General features: G+C 39.3%; 4 protein-coding genes across 6 annotated transcripts; 2 read left to right on the top strand and 2 right to left on the bottom strand.

Moving 5' to 3' along the window:
• Positions 1 to 825: 825 nt before the first annotated feature.
• LOC116246056 (uncharacterized) lies at positions 826 to 6,307 on the bottom strand. 2 transcript variants are annotated; one of them, XM_031617743.2, is made up of 9 exons: positions 5,776 to 6,306; positions 4,675 to 4,900; positions 4,503 to 4,555; positions 4,335 to 4,371; positions 3,926 to 3,997; positions 2,533 to 2,637; positions 2,280 to 2,433; positions 2,070 to 2,146; positions 826 to 1,109 (listed from the first exon to the last, which is right to left on the bottom strand). In XM_031617743.2, exons 1-9 carry the CDS (start codon positions 5,892 to 5,894, stop codon positions 1,044 to 1,046), a joined length of 909 nt encoding a protein of 302 aa, XP_031473603.1. In that variant the 5' UTR covers positions 5,895 to 6,306; the 3' UTR covers positions 826 to 1,043. The 2 variants fall into 2 exon arrangements, with proteins under 2 accessions (XP_031473603.1, XP_031473604.1); XM_031617744.2 differs by lacking the exon at positions 3,926 to 3,997 and having other exon boundaries at positions 5,776 to 6,307.
• A 2,953-nt stretch (positions 6,308 to 9,260) lies between these two features.
• Positions 9,261 to 10,313, top strand: LOC116264465 (uncharacterized). The gene has a single exon (XM_031644717.2). The coding sequence runs from the start codon at positions 9,432 to 9,434 to the stop codon at positions 10,146 to 10,148; it is 717 nt and encodes a 238-aa protein (XP_031500577.1). The 5' UTR covers positions 9,261 to 9,431; the 3' UTR covers positions 10,149 to 10,313.
• A 2,479-nt stretch (positions 10,314 to 12,792) lies between these two features.
• Positions 12,793 to 14,750, top strand: LOC116246486 (putative disease resistance RPP13-like protein 1). The gene is made up of 4 exons (XM_031618395.1): positions 12,793 to 13,007; positions 13,110 to 13,840; positions 14,079 to 14,257; positions 14,319 to 14,750. The coding sequence occupies exons 1-4, from the start codon at positions 12,793 to 12,795 to the stop codon at positions 14,748 to 14,750; spliced, it is 1,557 nt and encodes a 518-aa protein (XP_031474255.1).
• Positions 14,751 to 15,220: 470 nt separating this feature from the next.
• LOC116245426 (uncharacterized) lies at positions 15,221 to 20,486 on the bottom strand. Of its 2 annotated transcripts, none has more exons than XM_031616979.2 (7): positions 19,987 to 20,486; positions 18,729 to 18,935; positions 17,537 to 17,720; positions 17,338 to 17,385; positions 17,063 to 17,232; positions 16,612 to 16,839; positions 15,221 to 15,785 (listed from the first exon to the last, which is right to left on the bottom strand). In XM_031616979.2, exons 1-7 carry the CDS (start codon positions 20,182 to 20,184, stop codon positions 15,648 to 15,650), a joined length of 1,173 nt encoding a protein of 390 aa, XP_031472839.1. In that variant the 5' UTR covers positions 20,185 to 20,486; the 3' UTR covers positions 15,221 to 15,647. The 2 variants fall into 2 exon arrangements, with proteins under 2 accessions (XP_031472839.1, XP_031472842.1); XM_031616982.2 differs by having other exon boundaries at positions 18,729 to 18,958; positions 19,987 to 20,127.
• Between the last annotated feature and the right edge of the window lie 416 nt (positions 20,487 to 20,902).

Raw genomic sequence — 20,902 nt, 5'->3', positions numbered from 1 at the left:
GATCTTACCAGTAAAATGTGGAGGGCACATGCTCCTGTAAAATGTGTCATATCAGAACATCGAAAAATATGAACCTTACGTTGAATTTAAAAAGAAAAGGTGTGTGCGATCTTTTGAGATGAAAATTCCCAATAATCCTTAGAAGCCATGAACGTGCATCAGCTCTCTCATGCATAGAGAGTATTACATGAAAAACGAACCATGAAGCCTTTACCCCTTCCCTAGTTTATCGAGTAACTGAAATATATGGATCGTTGGAGACTAAGCTGACAAGTTGAGCCCCTTCCACTTCGACAGTTACACGGCATGTTTTGATTCAGCATCTTATGTAGCAGATCGCTCCTCAGCGATCAGCACAGTAGTGGATCTAAAGCCGTCCGAGAACATGAAAAATTTTTCAAACAGGTGATCGCCAAGCGTAAATGCAAAGAGGAATTTCCCATGATGGAATTTTTAACAATGTTGTTTTCAAAAATATTAAAGCCAACGTGACTTGATGCATGGTTTCATAAATTTCACTAAATCGCTACTTCACCATAAACCCATGGCTCCAATTGTCAAAAAGCTAGGAAGAAGATGACTAGATCAGATCGAAGAACCTGGATTTGAACAACCGTTTAGACCCGACAGCGGAAAACATAAATAAATAGTTCAAGCAGAGGACGAAACTCATCATGTTTCAATCACGCTAGGTGTGTTGACGGACCCTAGCTCTCATGCAAAGTTGGAAAGTAAGAAATTCGCGAAAATGCGGCAGCACATGGAACAAAGCCATCCGTGGTCAAACTTTAGCAATTCATTCCATTTTGTGAAGGCAAGCATCCGTGGTCAAACTTTAGCAATTCATTCCATTTTGTGAAGGCAAGCATCAAACAGACATACAAGGATTAGTTGCTGTACATGATAGAGAGAGAAACGTCCGCAGGCAAGGAAAAGATATATTGCCTTATAGGACGGCCACCAGATTTACTAAAACGAGTCTGGTGGAAAACCTTGTACAGGGTATACAGCTAAGTGAAAGTCTGGATCTTACAATCTAGACTCTAGAGATTCAAACACATAAGCAACCTCTCATCCATTGCCATAGGAGATGAAGCTTCTTCCACCATCTGCAGCAACAAAAATAAAGTTATCAATGCACCCAGGTCAAGACAAAGATAGAAATGTCATTACGAAGATAGACAGCATTGAGGATTCAATAGTTCTTAATGTTGCACATAAACACAAACAGACACACACACACACACACACACACACAGAGAGAGAGAGAGAGAGAGAGAGCTTTCAGATTAATTATTAAGTAGTCAATCTGCCACAGACTCTTCAGAATATAAGTTTTCAGCATTAGTCCACTATATAGCTTCTTCAAACAACAATCATGCACGTAAATATCCAGACTAGCACATTCCAGAGCTGTTCTAGCTTTATAAAGAGAAATTTCAAAGCAGAAGAAACTTAAGCTTTTCGGTGGTGCACACAAAAATTAGTTGATCAATAGTAAAAAAAAAAAAAAAATCAAATGGACGAGATCATAATAATCAAGAAAAATTTAGAAGGATAACAAAAGGGAATTTTCTTTTCAAGATGAGATTTTGTCATGCAAGAGGAGCTTCTTTTCTTTCGTTACAAACTTCATCCACATCAATGAGCATAACTTTGTGATGGCTTGAACCAGGATTCACAACCATGGACAAAACACAAGTAAGCTCATTGATATGCTTATCTTTCAGAAACACATTAAGGTAGAGGCACAGATGCACTAAAGCATTCAATCATGTACGAATATATAAAATAAAGTGTAAATGTAGAACTAGTTAAAACACAAGCATGTATGTTATAGCTCATTACTCGCAGAGTCGGCACATTGTCTTGTAGTACCCCAAAATCAGACATTATTTTGCCAAGTGGGACAGCAAGAAAGGGATCCACAATCCAAGAGTTTAGATTGGAGTAATGCAAAAAATCGTCTGACAACTTCAAATGGTCAAAACAAATCATGAAGTGGAGAAACGTGTGCACATTGACAAGCGCAGAATAAACAAAACTTCGTGTATGTTCAAATTCTTAACCTCAAAACCAATCTTCTGATAAAGTTCTTGAGCAGGCTTGTTAGTCCCATTCACATGGATAAATATCTTCTTGATACCTAAAGGAAGAAAAGAAAAATGAAAAGTGGTGAAAAAGTGAAATTCCATATCCTGATCTGAAATTGAGAACCCAAACTAAGGGGAAAAAAGAAAACAAGTTCAAGCTCTAGAAAGTTCTAAAGGGAAAAATACCTGCCAACATTGCAAAATCAATAGCCAGATACATCATATTTTTTCCAATACCTTGTCGTCGAGCATATTTTGCCACACAGAGATTTGCAACATAAGCATACCTTCTCATGCAACTAGCACCAACAGCAGTAAATGTTGCAGCTCTTCTTAAATCCTAAGAGTAAAGCCATAGTAAGATAAAAGTACTAATTGAAAACTGAAAATGAAAAGAAAAGGTAAAAAATCAAAGGTATAGGTTCTTCATGCGACAAACCCCTGGGAAGCTCTCCCCATGAGAAAATGATCGAATGCATACATCAAGTGTCCCAACAATGCTATTCAACAAAGTTCGTCTAACATTTTTTTCCTCCTTCTTGGCCTGACATCAAGGAAACAACATGTAAGGATAACCTTAGCAAAGAGAGAAAAAAGGGAAAACAAAAAAGAAAGATGGATAATGGCAGAAGATCATTGAAGATTACCAAAAACACATTGTAAGGAATAATTTAGGAGCCAATACTGTTCAGCAATCAAAAGCACAAGGTAGGCCCACTCTGTGGACACTTTTCTGAATATCATTGCATGGGTGGACAATCACATGGTATTTCTATCTGGGGACTTGAGATAGACACTTCGCTTCTGTGCAGGATATCACATTAAGATGCTCTAGGAATGTGAATCCAAATTGAACCAGGTGAGATACACAAGAACCGTTTTAGATATCTCATCCAATTTGTCTGGGATAGATTTGATCTCAGACTAACCAACTTCCCACACCTCAGGCTAGGGTCATTATAAGGGTTAAATTGAACCCGAATCGAATCAGGTTGGAGTTTGGTTGAGCCGAATTAAAATCAATTTTGCATTTTCGATGTTCCCCAGGTAGGGTTGGTTACGGTTGCAATCTTAGCTGGGTCTAGCTAGATTGGCACAATACCGCAGCAACGTCAAAGAATAAAAATAACTATAGACAAGTATATAGTACCTTAACATACTAAAAGATGTTCCAAATTCATGAGCAAAGGAAATACCAATTTTGATAGCTCACTAGTACCTTAACATATAAAAGGAGACAAGGATGTTTAGCAAGTAGACATCTGTGTCTAAAAAAACCCACAAAAGAACGACAATAATTTCTAGAAGTAGATATTCTCTCATGAGTACACAAACCAGAAGATTATTTTGGATCATTCACTTTTTGTATCCAGGAATACCACGTGATAAATGTCATGGTTAAGAAAACAAATCCAATCATAGGACAATTTCTTCTCATGCATCCCCAAATCCAACAACATCATGTAACAGAGAGGCTGGTAAGAAGACCAAATTACTGTAAACATAATCAGACCAGGGTGACCCAGGTTCATAAAAATTAAATAGTCATATTTTTAGGAGTAACATATTTTTGTTTGTTATTTAGAGTATTATAATTTATATTTGAAGAATATACCTGGATTTTCTTTATATATCCAGGTAACAGAGTTATTGTCACATGCCATTTCCACTAATTGTACATCTCATCTCCATAACCTTATGGCCATATCCTAACAGCACAAACTAATTTTGTGTGCTAACAAGGCAAATTAAAAATTAAGGAACCATGCAAACAGTCGTATATGCATGCTTGGCAAAGGAAAAGAAGGTGGAATGTAGTATATAATTCATACTGCAACAATGCAATAGCACTTGAATGTGTTCCCTGGCCGTTCAGCACATCGTTCTTTCAAAGAATTGAACTCCTACATAAAAGAAGGAAATTTCTGAATATATATATATATATATATATATATAACTTAGCACTTAGCACAATAGGAAAGAAGAATGATAACCTCACTAGCCAAATTCTCAAAACTAGAAAATGTACTATGCAGATCATACAATACATCCAAAGACCAACAACCACCCAGGGCAACAACAACAACAATGTCACATCAATCTAAGATCATTTAGATGACCATGTCACCCACAAAATCTTTTCTAAACAAGTTTACCATCATCTGTGTGGCTCTCTATCTCTATAATAAAGTTAGGATATCTCAAATAAAACTAATCTTAGTCTTGTCAATAAGAACTCACCTGCTCAGCAAAGTTCCTTTTGTAAACATCAGCATATCTGTGAAATCAGATGGTGAATCTTAGCAACATGTGATGGCAATAGGCAGCTGAGAGAAAAGAGATCTTAGGAGCAAACAGAAAAATAGGTCGGTTACAAGAGTATTCTCAAAGATAGTAGGAAATACAGACCGTGTATATGCTACATGTTCCAAATGACTCTCAGCCCGTAACCATGCTGCCGTCTGTTACAAAAAAGAAACAAGAACTCAAACATAAGTCAAGACGAAAATTGTAAAAAAATGAAATAAACCCTTCACGAGTTTCATAATGCAAGAAAACTTTTGGACAAAGAAAGGCATACCCAATATTCTTCATCTAATACAGCACCACGGGCGACGTATCTACCAAAAACCCTTTTAGGTCCTTTGTGGCACTCTTGATCGCTGATTTGCAGTCTATCAAACGAAAGGTCAGGCAACTTTGAGATGTCGCCTGAACCGATTGAAGATTGCTGAAGACTTTGAAAGCCATCATTATTCAGTGCTTCAACCCTTTTCCATCTGCTAGAGGAGACAGTAAGCACATCCCTGAAAAAGATAATATGTCCAAAATAGTCAGCCATAATAAGCAACAATGAGGGCATCCTTTTAGTACAGGAAGGCAAGCAACTGCTTCAAATATTCCATGGAGTCATGCACTAATCACTTTCTTATGTTACCAGTGCAACAGCATAAGAAAGGCCACTACCAGCAGTAACGTAAGAGAGACAGCAAAAGTAACCAGAACATGCATTCAGGAAAGTATCCAAAATAAAGCATTTAGAGCTGTTATTTAACTATTTATACTGGCCTACCGAATTCTTGAATGTTTTATTGACACAAATGATCAGTACGACCCTTAGTGTGTCATCCAGTACCCTCTCTGTGCACAAACATGGATCAGAAGGACATTAGAACGTACAACATGATTCCTAAGATCAGAGGGCTTTCTCACAATAGGTAGGTTTCCTTTTCCAACAATTAAGGAGGTCAATGAAAAATGAATACTGGTGTCTCAAAAGCCAGCAAGCCGGGAGGAAAAACATTCAAAAGCTACCAGGAACACTTGTCCATGGCTGCAACAAGGAAAAAACGTTCTTTCAGGTGGAGATAATGCAGTACAGCTAAACACTAAAAGTTCTAAAGTGCCTTATTGTCCGGAAATAACTCGTAGAAATTTCAAGCCGACCTACTCAACCGGCATAAAAACAATTTCACCTACCATCAGACAAGATCAAACAATCAACAGAATCATTAACCAAGAACAAGTTGATCACGACGGTTCAAAAAATTAATAATCCAGAATAACGAAATCATCAAGAAAAATGATCGAACCAACAAAGACTAAAACTCCAATTAGTTGCAACCACATGCCCATGATCAACAATTTCATACAATAAAAACAGGTCCCTAAAGAAGAGGACCTAAAAGGCGAGACTCTTATAGTGCAGAACACGCGGGTCCGGCCGGGAAACATTTTCGGAACACGAAATGAGCGCGGCAAAATTTGCAGTTGATGAACAAAGTTCCCCTTGAGCTCCATCTCCTTCCCTTCCTGTGTCACCCTCCCTCTCCCTCGACGATTTCATGATATCAACCCCCAATCGATCCACAAAAATCCATCGGCGCGGAGAATTAAAAAACCGGAGGTGGTGATCTGGAAACCCTAAACCAACGGAGAAAACCAACGGACACCCCCCTCTTTCAAAAGCCAACAAAGGAAAATTACGTCCGAAAAGAAATTCCCATTTTCTCCAGATAAGAAGAACTAAGAGCAACAAGGTTGGGGTTTCCGGATGATCGAGGAAGAAAGGAGGGAAAAAATTGAAAGACAGGGAAGGAGGAACGTTGGCGTCAACGGAAACCGGGAAGGTGTTTCTACAGGTTTCATGTTCTGGATCCGTGTCACCGGATCGAGGAGGATGAAGAACTAAATCCTCACAACCCGATTATCGACCAGTGGCTAATAAATCTCGTCGGGTGCAAAAAATACCGGGAACAAACAAGCCCGCTACGTGTTAGAATTTTTGTTATTAATCAGAAATATAAAAGCCTACTACTACATTTATAAAAGTACAATGAATAAAAGAAAATCGCAGGAACACAAAAAAATTACAAAAATTTTTATATAAAATACTTTGGAATCGATGCAATTTTTCAAGACCATGTCGTGCTTTGAAGATACTGTGCAAAATTTCATCTGCCTACAACTTCTATTATATTTTTTTCATTCATTAGATCCTGTTAATGTGTTTCATAATAACAAATTATAGACATGGAGGGGGTTTGATAGTAAGAACAGCGTGTTATTTGAAACACATTGTATCAAGAATATGTTGCAAATATGATTGAACATATTCATGGAATACTATGTTTCGTATGACGTACTGTTCCTGTTACGTTCTCAAACAAGGAAAATTTGTTCATATATTTGAAGCTGAAAAGGGTTTGGTGTTCAGGAAAAGTCTCTATACAATATGCTACGGACGGATTCACTGAGTCGTGAGAGTCTGTTCGTAATTGTTTGGACGTATTTGCTCGGCTTCAAACGTCAATGAGATTCTTGTTAGAAGAAACACAACGAGCGAACGGCCAATTCAGGAAATAGACTAAAAACATGCTCACCCATCGAGCTTTATGCTTTTTATAGATATTTTGATTGTGGGATTCCAAATCACTTTGTGGACCCTGTAAAAGTTGAATGCTTTCGCGTCTCCCTTTCACTTTCGCATCTTAATTTTTTTTTTATGAATTAAGATATTATGAAAATAGCTCACTTTCCTATGTTTATTTTACTTTTTCAATTGTCCCTTCTTTTTTTTTCTCATGTGACTCGGGAAAAGAGAACTTATCTAACATCCGTAGCGAGGGATGTAGCACAGTAGGTTGGACAGACATACCGTTAAAACTTTTACCGTATATGAGGGTTGTAACATAGCTAGACTGCAAAAGGTGAATGCTCAACACGACATAGTGTGCCTCGCCCATGTTCCAAAGTTAGCATTGTGTCCCAAGGACAAGGATAAAAGTAGATGATCATTGAAAGTTGATTCTCTATATATCAGCCAAACTTTTTAGAGTCTCTTGTCAATTTTGTCAAAAATTAGAAAGTTGATTCTCTATATCAGCCAGTTCACATTCACATATTTGTTTCAAGTAAGTTTTAAGTAAAAAAAAAAAAAAAAAATCTTTCCTTATGAATAGCGATCAATACGATGAGCATCAGCCGACATAAACTAATAAGTGCTTAGATTGATGACATTATGAAGGTGAATATTTTTCCATAACCAATACATGATATCAATATAGAATTGGGGTTATGTAATTGCATTGTTGAGGACAAGGAATGGATTGGAAAGGTGAACATATTTGAACCGATCATCAACTTGTCATATATCATGATTTTGGATGGTTCAAGACCAGGCATTGTGCACAAAGTAGGCAGTTCTATAAAAGAGCACCATGGAGACATGGCAGAAGCTCTCCCTGATACGCTTCTAAACGAGAGAAAGATTTGGGAGAGATATGTACAACCTAAATTCACTTGCATGGCCAAGAGTCTGGCAAAATTGGCCTACTCTGCATTCATATTTTGCTGGAAAAAGAAACCTCAGATAGTGGAGGACTATAAATGTTGTATTTTCCGGTGGAATTGAAAAGTTCATTTCATAATCAGACAGACAAGGATTTATCTCTTCCAAAAGAAAGGGTGCGTTTTCAGTTTTACTTTTTGCATTCAGAAAAAGGTTTGATTTAAGATAAGAGAAAAGATGGTCCGATGTTAGATACATGGATTTCAAATCTTCATGATAAACGGCCTGAAATTTCACGAGCCTCATCCTGCTTTGTTGTTCGCTGCTTCACCCCGCAGGTTTTAAGTTTCAACTGCTGCCTATCATTAATGTTTGGAACATGAATCCTCTTTGATCCCAACAAAAATATGTTAATCGAAGAAAATCTCTGAGCTGATGAAGAAAAGAACATTGAGCAATATGTCCATCAGCATCAGCTAGAGCATTGCGCTCTTCACCATTTGCAGTCTAAGAGAGTAGCACCCTGCAATAGACTTGATCAACTGCAGTGCATTTTTTGCTGTCACCCGACCAGCTACCTTGAAGTTGAGGCCAATAAAAAAAAAAGAAAGAAAGAAAGAAGATTGTGATAAATTTTGATTATATACCTATTTTTGAGTACCACAAAACTGAAAATCTCACCACCTCTTACCCGATGAAGAAAACATTTAGCAATCCATCGTGATCGATGGAGATAACAAACGTAATTCAGAATACTTGAGCAACTAGGCAAAGTAAAACCTTTATTGTAAATTCACAAGCATGCAAAAAATGGTAACTGGACCGAATTAGTAACAATATAGTCCTAATAATAAAAACAACTATTATTGATATCATTAATTGGAATTTGGATCCCAAATTCTGCTGTTTGGGTGCAATCACCAGCGCATACTGAGTTACGCTGAATTTTCTTTTTCTTTTATTGCTAACGCAAGGAATACAGCGTAAGCCATTTACCTAGATCCGGTAGAGAAAACCTGACATGATTAATAATTGGATTCGAACTTGCATTTTCAAATTGAATTCGAAATAAGGGTCCAGTATTCAATTTCGCGTGATGATATATAAGTGCCGGATATATATATTTTTATTCATTTTAAAACAAATGAATCTGATTTACATAAATTCTGCCAATTCAGTAAAAGTTTGTTTCAACCGAAGCCCAGACTCTATCATAGTTAAAATCCGTTTTCATCCATTTGACTTCATTGTTTACTTCTAAAATGATACATTGATGGGATTCTAGGCGAGAGTTGAGTCCATAAGCTCAATGATGAACAAGGGGGCTTGCGAGACAACTAGATTTGATATCTATAGATGACCCGAACTCGTTACGTATCCGACGCGAATCACCGTTTGTCGCCCCGGCCACAGTGGTGCCCCTCTTTCTTCATCTCCCAGTCCCTCCCTCTCGCTCTCTCCCACTTTGCGGCTGCTGCTACAACAACTCTTCTGAGGAGCCATGACCTGAAAGAACGCCCATTTGAGTGGTCTACTGTGATTCTTAGATGAAAAGAACGGCCGCTCAGATGGGACGTCCACCGGCGGCGGGGGGTTCGTCGAAGGGGTCGAAGGCCACCGGCCAGCTATCGGCGGTGGACCTCCAAGTCTACGAGGTGATCAAGGAGAGCGGCAACGTGGGCATCTGGACCAGAGATATCAAGTACAAAGCCAGCATCACCGACAACCAAGTGAAGAAATCTATCAACACCCTTCTCCAGCACCAGAAGATAAAGGCCGTCCACAACATCTCCAACCCCACCAAAAAGATGTACATGCTGATAGAGTTGGAGCCATCGGAGGAGGTCAGCGGCGGCAAGTGGTACAGCGGCAAGGATTTTGACAACGAACTCGTATCCAATCTGAAGATGGTCTGCTTGAAATTCGTCGCCCAGCAGAAGGTCGCCACAATCGAGTCTATTACAGACTTCATCAGAAAGTCAGGGCTGATGAGCGTCGAGTTTCAGACGAAGGAGATCAAACAAGTGGTCGATGCTCTGGTCCTGGAGAGGGATTTGGAGGAGGTTGTGAGTACGGGGACGGGGATCTTCTCGTCTGTGCCGGTAAGGAAGGTCTGCTATAGGTTCTGCAAGAAAGGGGCACCGGAACACGCGCCGTTCGTTGGCGTGCCTTGTGGGGTTTGTCCAGTAATTCACGAGTGCACGCCTGATGGGATTATTTCGCCAAAGACTTGTGCATATTTCGATAAATGGCTCGATTTTTAGGAGGAAGTATGTCTCTCCAGTGTTGCTCAGTTGATAGTATTGGGCATTCCAACAGAGATTCATGAGTTCTTAGATCCTGAAAAAATTTGGGACGTTTTTTGTACTCTCTAGATACATATAATTTTAAGACGATCAAGGAAATCAATTCATTCTTCATTCATTTCATATCTGTCAGATATGAATCCCTTTTCTGTTTACCTGCTCTCGTCATGCATGGCGATACCACTATGGTCTTCCTTCACAGTTTGTGACCACAGATAACGCGTTCCGAGCTGCTGACTTTATAGCCGAGCAAACAAGGCAGTTGAATTAAATTCGTTTCGTTCATTGCTTGTCTGCACATGTAAAACTCATTGGTCATGTTATATTCAGGAATTCATGAACATTTGTCCTCTTGATGTTTCTGAGTTTCTCGTAACTTGAACTCTGAAGGAAAAATCTGTAAGTATTTTTGTAAAATTGATCTGCGCGTATTGATTTCTCTTCTCCGTGTCTTGTTCTAGAGTACGAATTACCATCTTTTTCTCGTCATCTTTGACTCATCAGAATTGAATGTGATGCAAAAGATCAGGTCTATGCAAGCTTCTCTACGATCTTACCACATGTACGGCTTCATTAGCTCATCATCTTCAGAAACCATTGATAGAACAAGAAATAATTGCATTAAGTGCCTTCTTCCTGTTACCCACGTATTCGTATTGCCGATTGAGATGGAATCGTTTATGACTCATCAGCTGAACCGCTCTTTAGCTCTGACTAAAACTCTGATGCAACCTCCGCCAATATGGGATAATTATGCTTCTCTTTTTGTGTGTGTTGTGTGTTTGTGGATACAATACTGGATGAGCAATTTGGATGATGGAATAACATTCCCCTTTCAGGGGATGGTGCTGTTTGTCCACCTGGTGCTTTAACACTTAATATCCCCTGGTAAGTGGTAGTGGATCGTTCACTATATTGGCAATGCAACTAGTGGTGCTGCCCTTAAGGTCAGGCTGACAGCCTCTCAATGGTACGATAAAATTGTCCTTTCAGGGGATGCTGCCAGTTGTCCACTTGATGCGTCAACACATAATAACCCTGGTAATGGGTCTCTCACTATATTGGGACTGCTACTCGTGGTTCCGCCCTTAAGAAAGTCAAGCTTTTTCAGTGATAAGCAAGTGATTCAGAGGTCTGCTGCTGCCTTGGTTATGTTGCACATGTGAGTTCTTCCATTCTCAGACTGGAGAAAGCATCTGTTGCCTTTTTTTCTCCTCACGTTAATTTACTTCTTAAAGTCATATGTCCATAGCTGTTGTGGACTTGTAAACTTAGTACCATATGTGTATTTTTTTCATTTAGTTTGTTTTTGTATTGATTTACTTTGAGTATGAATTGTTTGCTTTACTCATTTTATGCTGACCTTTTTTTACCTCTTGGTTTATCAGTTTGTATCGCTTATGTCATCATACTTGGATGTTCCTCTACGGTATCCTTTACGCTTGGGAGGTTCACGCTCATATGTTCTTGATCCTGCTTCTTCTGTTGAGCCTATGTCATCTGATCCAGCTTAGGCTTCAACCGCATATTCCAGTCCAAAGCCTGCAGGGTTCCCCCTCTTTTTGGAAGGACAAGGCACAACTCGATTTCCTTATGCTATATTTTTGCTAAACAAGGTTCCTTCTATTTATTTGCTTTGTATTGAAGCATTTAGCTTTTGGATGTTCTGTTTTTTTAATATGAAAATTTTGAACAAATCTTAACCTCAAGGAAATCATGCAAGAGAAAAATTATAGAAAAAATAAACTGCGGTCGTTGCATGTTAAAGCATTATGTCATTTATTTCGTACTATTTGAAATCAGATTATATATTGGAAGAAAAGTCTAAGAAAGTAAAGTATCTCAACCAGGGATAAAGTAGTCTTCAATATTATGGTCTAATGAGCTGTTAGCATTTCCTTTTAATGCACTCTCTCCATTTACCAACGCATAAATACCGATGTTATGTTGTCTGTGATGAACAGAAAGTAAAACAAAATGTTGAAAGTCAGACCTGGCACTTGATGCGATTGCTGCCATCAATTTACAAGTAAATCTAATCGAGTGTGTATTTTACAAGCCAATCATAAAATTCATCCTAGTTTGCTTTAAATTTTTAAGTATTACAGTTCTTACCTGGATTTTCCTGGAAGCTGCTTTATGAATTATTTGATTTCTTTGCCTTTTTGAAGCTGAAGATGTATGCAGTATTTTCTTCCCGAAATCTGTCCTGTTTTGGATCATTAGCATTTTGTCATGGTCATGTCATGCACCATATTTATTTTTTAAACATTGATGCATTTATATGCAAGAATAGTTGATCACTTGATATTGCTTCCATATACACTGCTTATAATCGATTATGGGTTCAAAGCAGTAGGTTTGAATGTGATGAGAATCACAAATGAGATTTTAACCGCTGCACGAGGTTACGAGCCTCATTTTATTGCAGACTTATGGTATATGCAAGATACTCTTTGTTGGAAAATATGAGGTTTTTGCTCGTATTAGACAATGTGTGGTTTGAGAACTCAGAAGAGTGGGAGCCTTTGAGAAACCTCTCTCCTGTGGTGCACGTGGTAGCAGGATTATAGTCGCAAGCTGCAGCGAGAAGGTTTCATTGATGCCGGGCATCAACCACGCTTGCCAACTTGAGCCTTTGTCAAACGAGGATAGTTGGAGACTTTTTCATTATGAGGAGCTCGAAGGCAGAGGAGATTGTGTGCAAACTATGTTGGAAAGAATTGGAAGAGAGATACTGAAGAAGTGCGAGGGATTGCCTCATGCTGTGAAGGTTGTAGGTGGTGTGCTTCGAGGCTTGGAAACAAAGGAGCAATCGTAGGCCGTTTTAGAGGACCAATTGTGGTCTCTTCCTAGACTCGACGGGGTCTTACCATCATTTTTGTTAAGTTTTTATTACTTGCCTTCACATCTTAATAGTTGCTTTGCATTTTCTTCTCTATATCCTAGACAGAGACTGATTTCTAAGAATGAATTGAAAATTTCATGGGTTCGAAACTGTTTTCTCAAGAATGATAGGATGAACATGATGCTTCAATTAGCTGACGGCTATTTCAGGGAATTGTCGTCGAGAACGTACTTGCAAGCTGCGGTTGATAAGAACAATGCATATTATGTTCCTAAAATGGCACATGATCTTTTTCGTTTTTTTGCTGGGGAAGAGTATCTGACAGTAGAAATGCCAAACGGCATTTCACTGAAAACACGTCATTTATTTCTGGACTATAAAGTGAATCGTGTACTCTTTGGTGCTGCATCCCCCTTTCAAGAAAACAGTCATATTGGCCAATTGCGCACTCTGAGATTACTAGATAAAATGCCTTTCTCCGGAGGACTTTCTAATCTCGTCAGAAGTTTGGCCAGTTTGACGCTCTTCGATTTGGGAAAGGTAGGCATTCGTGCATTGCCAAAGGCAGTGAAGAACATGAAGCATCTAAGGCACCTGATCCTCTCACACAATCCAATTACAGAACTACTAACATCTGTTGCTTCATTGTGCAGCTTAGAGATTTTAGATCTCATTGGCTGCTCTAGCCTCAAAGAGCTACCACAGAAAATCAACCAGATGAGCAGCTTGAGATATCTTGAGCTTGGAGGCACCCATAAAATAAGATCCTTGCCAGAAGGTATCGGAGGCACCCATTACACAGGTTTATTGTGTCAGCTGAGTGTAGAATTCATGAACTTAAGGAAGCTTAACCTTCTCCATGGAGATCTATGCATAGAAAATCTTTACATGGTCAAGAATGATATTGAGGCAAAAAGAACCACAGCTCCTGAAAAGGACAGAAATATGTTCTTTAGAACTGATGTTCCGGATACCTTCAGATCTTAAATGTAGATAGCTTTGTTCTCTACTAATGTCATTGCTTAGTGGGTTTCCATCAGGAAAAGATGTTGATCCCTTTGATCAAGCTTATAAAAGTTTTGATTTTACAGAAAGGATAGAGGCTGCCTTTGAAAATCTCCAACCTTGCAAAACCCTTGCAAAGCTTGCAGTAGAGCATTATGATGGCAAGAAATTTCCAAGTTGGATGACATATCCATGGTTGTCCAACCTAGTGGAGGTGCGGCTCATTCAATGTGTGAACTGTGAACTGCTACCATTACTTGGGGCCCTTTCTTAAGCTCCTCTACATGGAAGGAATCGATAAGGTGAAATGCATAGGTAAGGAGTTCTATGGCAGTGTTAAACTGGAAAATGCATTCCCCAAGTTGGAGACTCTCAATGTGCATGAGTTTCTTAATTTGGAAGAGTGGCTGGAAGTGGATGGAGTGATGCGGTTTCTTGGGAGCGTAAATGTGTCTAACATCCCGAGACTAAAGAGGCTTTCATGGCTGCCATGCCAGTCTTCATCTCATCTAGTGAACATAGAATTTATGGAGGCGCTGCCTGCATTTGTCAAGTTGCCGTTTCTTGAATTTCTAAGCATAAGTCATTGGAATCAAATGCATAAGCAAGGAATTTTGTGGAAATTGTGGAAATCCTCAGGTTGTTCCATTTCCCAAGTTGAGAGTTGTTCTTCACTTGCCTTGTTTGGAGGAATGGGTAAAAGTTGAAGCACCGATGCCGCTTCTAATAGTTGTGTCAATTGTACATGTGCCTAAGTTGAGGAACTTGACTGCAACGCTTATATGAACCCGTAATGAAACAAACGCATGCAGGAAGAAGAGTACCTAAACAGATTGTCTACTCAGAGTGAGTGTGTGTCTGTGCGACCAGAGACCATGTCAAAAGGAATTAGCTCGAGAACCAACAAGGACAGATGTCAACCTCCGATAATGGAGCTTCTTTGAGCCTGTGCACATATCCAAATCGTTGAGGCTAACTCAAGCAAAGTGGACCACAATAAGGATTTGGATGACACACGAGAATCTTCCCTGTTGGCTTGACATGGAAAGGACAGAATCTCGTAAATGGTTGAGGTATAAATCCAGCATCATATCCACCTGGTTGCTTTCACTACGCTCAGCTAGCTGTTGCTCTGGTGTGCAAGTCCAGAACTTAGTCATCATGAAAAAGAGTAAGCTACACTTGTATCGTTGAATTTTTGTTAATTTAACCAGTTAGTATATCATATTCTACAGTAAGTTGGCTTCCACTTCGAAAAATAAAAAAGGTTACAACACAAACAACCAGCTTGTATACCATTAAGAAGCCCTAAATGCTGCCTCCGGTTTTAATGCCATTCCCAAGCTCTATGCTACACTGAACTTGGAAAACTGGAAAGCTCATTATGTAAGAGCAGCAGTTTGGTCGCATTTTATACACAATTATCTTCAAGAATGCTTCTACCGCAATACAACAAAACAACAGCCCTCGAAGACTTTAAAAAATTTAACCTCTTGACATGGGCATGATGGTTAAGTGCTCCACAAAAAAAAGCCGCACCAATGCCGCCTAATTACCCTTCTCTGGATGTTATAGTAGAGTGGTACAGAGTCCAGCAGAAAAAGTCAACTTGGAAAAGAAACATTGAGGTTATCTACATAATCATGAGACTGGATGCATCTCAACAGCTCCTTCAAATTGGCCAGCACCCTTCGCGGTCCTGTACTTTGAATGCCCAGAGAATTAAGCAATTGCTCGATGTCCTTCTCAAGCCAGAGAAACAAACATGTCAGGTTCTTATCATTTCATAAGATGGAAAAAACGGAAAATACCTATATTTACAGTCTGCTTTGCACCCATAATTGATTATAAGCAGTGTATATGGAAGCAATATCAAGTGATCAACTATTTTTGCACATAAATGCATAAATTTTTAAAAAATAAATATGGTGCATGACATGCCCATGACAGAATGCTAATGATCCAAAACAGGACAGATTTCAGGAAGAAAATACTGCATACATCTTCAGCTTCAAAAAGGCAAAGAAATCAAATAATTCATAAAGCAGCTTCCAGGAAAATCCAGGTAAGAACTGTAATACTTCACAATTTAAAGCAAACTAGGTTGAATTTTATGATTGGCTTGTAAAATACACACTCGATTAGATTTACTTGTGAATTGATGGCAGCAATCGCATCAAGTGCCAGGTCTGACTTTCAACATTTTGTTTTACTTTCTGTTCATCACAGACAACATAACATCGGTATTTATGCGTTGGTAAATGGAAAGAATGCATTAAAAGGAAATGCTAACAGCTCATTGGACCATAATATTGAAGACTACTTCATCCCTCGTTGAGATACTTTACTTTCTTAGACTTTTCTTCCAATATATAAACTGATTTCAAATAGTGTGAAATAAATGACATAATGCTTTAACATGAACATGCAACTACCGCAGTTTATGTTTTCTATAATATCTCTTGCATGATTTCTTTGAGGTTAAGATTTGTTCAAAATTTTCATATTAGAAAAACAGAACATCCAAAAGCTAAATGCTTCAATACAAAGCAAATAAATAGAAGGAACCTTGTTTAGCAAAAATATAGCATAAGCAAATCGTGTTGTGTCCTGTCCTTCCAAAAAGAGGGGGAACCCTGCAGGCTTTGGACTGGAATATGCAGTTGAAGAATAAGCTGGATCAGATGACATAGGCTCAACAGAAGGAGCAGGATCAAGAACATATGAGCGTGAACCTCCCAAGCGTAAAGGATACCGTAGAGGAACCTCCAAGTATGATGCAATAAGCGATACAAACTGATAAACCAAGAGGTAGAAAAAGGTCAGCATAAAATGAGTAAAGCAAACAATTCATACTCAGTAAATCAATACAAAAACAAACTAAATGAAAAAAATACACATGGTACTAAGTTTACAAGTCCACAACAGCTATGGACCTATGACTTTAAGAAGTAAATTAACGTGAGGAGAAAAAAAGGCAACAGATGCTTTCTCCAGTACTGAGAATGGAAGAACTCACATGTGCAACATAACCCAAGGCAGCAGCAGTCCTCTGAATCTCTTGCTTATCACTGAAAAAGCTTGACTTTCTTAAGGGCGGAACCACTAGTAGGAGTCCCAATATAGTGAGAGACCCATTACCAGGGTTATTATGTGTTGACGCATCAAGTGGACAACTGGCACCATCCCCTGAAAGGACAATTTTATCGTACCATTGAGAACCTGTCAGCCGGACCTTAAGGGCAGCACCACTAGTTGCATTGCCAATATAGTGAACGATCCACTACCACTTACCAGACATATTAAGTGTTAAAGCACCAGGTGGACAAGCAGCACCATCCCCTGAAAGGAGAATGTTATTTCATCATCCAAATTGCTCATCCAGTATTGTATCCACAAACACACAATACACACAGAAAGAGAAGCATAATTATCCCATATGACCTTAAAAGATAATATATGGAAGCTCCACAATGCAGGATCTACAGATTACCTGAGGAACCTCCATTAGGGCATGGTTGATTAACCCCAACGTCAGGTGCTCTTCCATTTAATACCTTCAAAGGATAAATAGTGGAAATCTGCATAACCATGTGCTGATGCCTTCTTCGCAACAACTTCTGCACCTCTTTCAAATGCTTATGTCCCATTTCTCCAGCTAGCAATATGTTCTCTTCCTATCAGAGTTCTAGGATAGTTATCTTTTGAAAATTAAGTACATTGAAAGCAACAGGTACAGAGTCAGCCACAACCATTATCCTGGTTCTCAAACGATAAACAATAGGAGAAGCACAACAATGAGAAAGACAAAAAGCTCAGACGAACCAATGCAGTGATTAGGTGTCCAGTAGCTTCCTATCACATATCTCCTCAGTCTTCTGATGACCAATTAGTGATATTTAGGCAATCCAAATTAAATGAACGAGACAAAAAAAAAAGTCTGACCTGGCATCTGAATGGTAAAAGGGAGTTCATGCAACTTATCCAGGCAAGTCCTAATCTTACAGCAATATCACACAGGGGGAAAAAAATTCTTAAGGACAGCAATTACATGCTTAAATCCATGTTTTTTCATACCCAGCTACTTGCTTAGAGTCATTATTTAAATAATGAAGCCACATTATGTAATCTGGAGAATATCTTGCATTCCGCTTAGCCATGTCAAATTTTGGACATCACAACCCAATGAAGCAAGTACAAAGATACAGCAGAAAAGCACGCAAGAATGTTCAGGACTAGAAAATTTTACCCACTTATACAGAAAAAAGGTAACCTGCAATACATACTGACATCCAGATGCAAGAATAACCATGATGGAGGTACGAAGTCCCAAATCAATTAACCCAATTTCATGCGAAGCACAAAGAAATCAGATGAATGACTTTGGACACACCATGTCCAAGTGGTTAGTCATATATTATTTACTTATCCACTGCCATGTTCTTATATTAGATATAAACGACATTTTCGATGAAGAACTGCAGAGAAAGGATTTCATGGTACATTACACACCAATTGGAACTAAGAAAGGTTTCCACTAGCATGTACATTGGCATGCAATAAACATTTGTAACAGAGGGAACAAATTTTATCAAGAAACAGTAGGTTGGATAAGAAGAAGTCAAGGAACAGGAAACCAAAAATCAAACTGCAATATGAAATTGGCTTGCATAACCATTCCTTACTTGTAAATGCCTTACAGCTGCAGAGTGTGACTTTGCAGCGACTAGAAGTGACCTAGCTTCAACAGATAGCTCTCCTTTCCTAAGTTGCAAGTCCTCCTTTGCATTCTTCAGTTTCATCAACAAGTTTCCCATTGTCCACTTCCTCGTTTCCAATTTCTGCTTCATATCCTCAAGCTCATTTGTTCTATCTAAGGACTCTGCCCGGACCTGCTCACCACAAGGTGGTGCCACTAAAAGATGGAGTAATCAATTAAAGTGCAGAAACACCTATTCCATGCATGCACAAAGTTCAGCCACTATAATGTTCTGTGACAAAAAGAAAAAGCCCCCAATCCTTGTACCAAGTAAAATAAATGTTTACCATGCAAATGAACAGAAAGTAGTAGATGAAACTTTGGCGGCCAAGAAAGCAGGTGGAATTCAAAGCTCATGAATCACTCCCTGCATAAGCTAAAGCATGCGTAGCAGCATAGGCCCTACTGGCGGAGTGACTAGCCTCGGGAATCTATGCCGCAAGAAATGCAACCAGGCGTTCTGTTTGGATGTGGTTTCGTCGTGCAAGAAACCATAATAAAAAATGAAAAAAGTGTAAACAGAACAGTTCTATGGATCCTAAAGCAAAAGGTTTCCCCAAAACCAAAACGCTGCAGGAGAGACGCTTAAGACGGTTAAACCTTCAAGATTGATAACAAAGGATACAAAATAGAAGAATCAGGAACCCAACTCAAGGTCAATAACTCATAAGAGCATGGTATATTACACGATTAATGCGAGAAACCACTTGATTACTTCATACGAAGAAGATATGAAGCATAAGGGGGCTGTTGGGCCGTACTCCACAATGTGGTTTCTAGGCTTACTCGCTTTTCTAGAAGATGGCCGAATTAAAATAATCTCCAGAGCCCAAGTCCGATCACACAAGATCAGGCCATAAAGAATATATTCTTCTATCTTTTTCATCTCCAGAATGAAAGTTAAATTGAAAGAAACAATCCGATGATGAACAAAAAAGATGCCCAAAATTGAGAGGGAACTAAGGTTCAGAGAGTTGAATACTTACCGTTGAAAATGCACAAGAAAAACATTGCCAGAAAATCGTCAAAACAGAAAAAAGGACACAGACCAAAAAATAGATAGTTGTCATTTCAGACATGATCAACATTGAACCATGTAACCAAAGCACAAAAACAAGAACCCCAAAAGGATCACAAAAGCATGCCCGAAACGGTGGGAACGAGAGGGAGGGAGAAATACCAACCTGCATAAGAGGGTTCAGCATCTGAACGAGCGACTCTTTTTTTTCCTCAGCGTTGCTGAGGGCCGAAGAGAGACTCCATAACCTGGCTAGCTCCTGCTGAAACTCTTCCCAGTCAATGATCTTGGCTTCGGGGTCCAAGATACCAGCCTCCTCGGACAACTTCTCATCCAAATTCGAACAGTTCTTCTCGGAATCCATGGAGGAAGCGAGATCGCGGTTCCTCCTGAACCCATCAAGAAGATGGCTCGGAAATTGAAATTTGGGGTCCAAAAAGGGGATGTCGGATGGCTCTTCTCCTTCTCACCATTCTTTACCTATTGAGTCGTGATCGAGCAAGGAGATCAACTAACAAGTACCACACCCTTCCATTCCTCTCTCTTCCCTCTCTAATCGAGGAACAATGGCGCCGAATGAGAAGAGGATTCCGCGCTGATGGCCAACGAGTTTGGGGTTAACCGCGTAGACAAGCGGAAAGAGGGACGAGAAAGAAAGAGAGAGGGGAAGGTGTTGAACGTTCGTTGGCGGAATAACCAAATCGCGCGGTGAGCTTCCACGGATCGGACACGGATTTGGATCCAATTGGACCATCCCACCAAAAATTCTCGGGAGTTGGAACACTGACGAATTCAGAGGATGTAAATTGCAAAATGTGGCTTCACATCTCCCTTTCTTCGCTTTATTTACATCGAAATTTGATTAATTCTGATTTTCAATTCGCTCATAACATTTGAACCATGCCCTTATTTTAGGATGTGTTTGATGGCATGAATCAAATCCCACCGAATCCAAATAGAAGTTGTGGGTGCCGTGAAGGTCAGTTTCCCCTAAAACGATTAAGAAACTCTTGGGAAATGATGAGCAAGAAGGAAGCAAAACCTTTTCTCGCCAAATCTAGGTTTTGGGTTCATTTCTCGGT

The sequence above is a fragment of the Nymphaea colorata genome, chromosome 1 (genome assembly GCF_008831285.2).
Source record: "Nymphaea colorata isolate Beijing-Zhang1983 chromosome 1, ASM883128v2, whole genome shotgun sequence".
NCBI classification, from domain to species: domain Eukaryota; kingdom Viridiplantae; phylum Streptophyta; class Magnoliopsida; order Nymphaeales; family Nymphaeaceae; genus Nymphaea; species Nymphaea colorata.
Note: the sequence above shows the minus strand (reverse complement) of the source record. Positions and strands in the feature narration are given on the sequence as shown.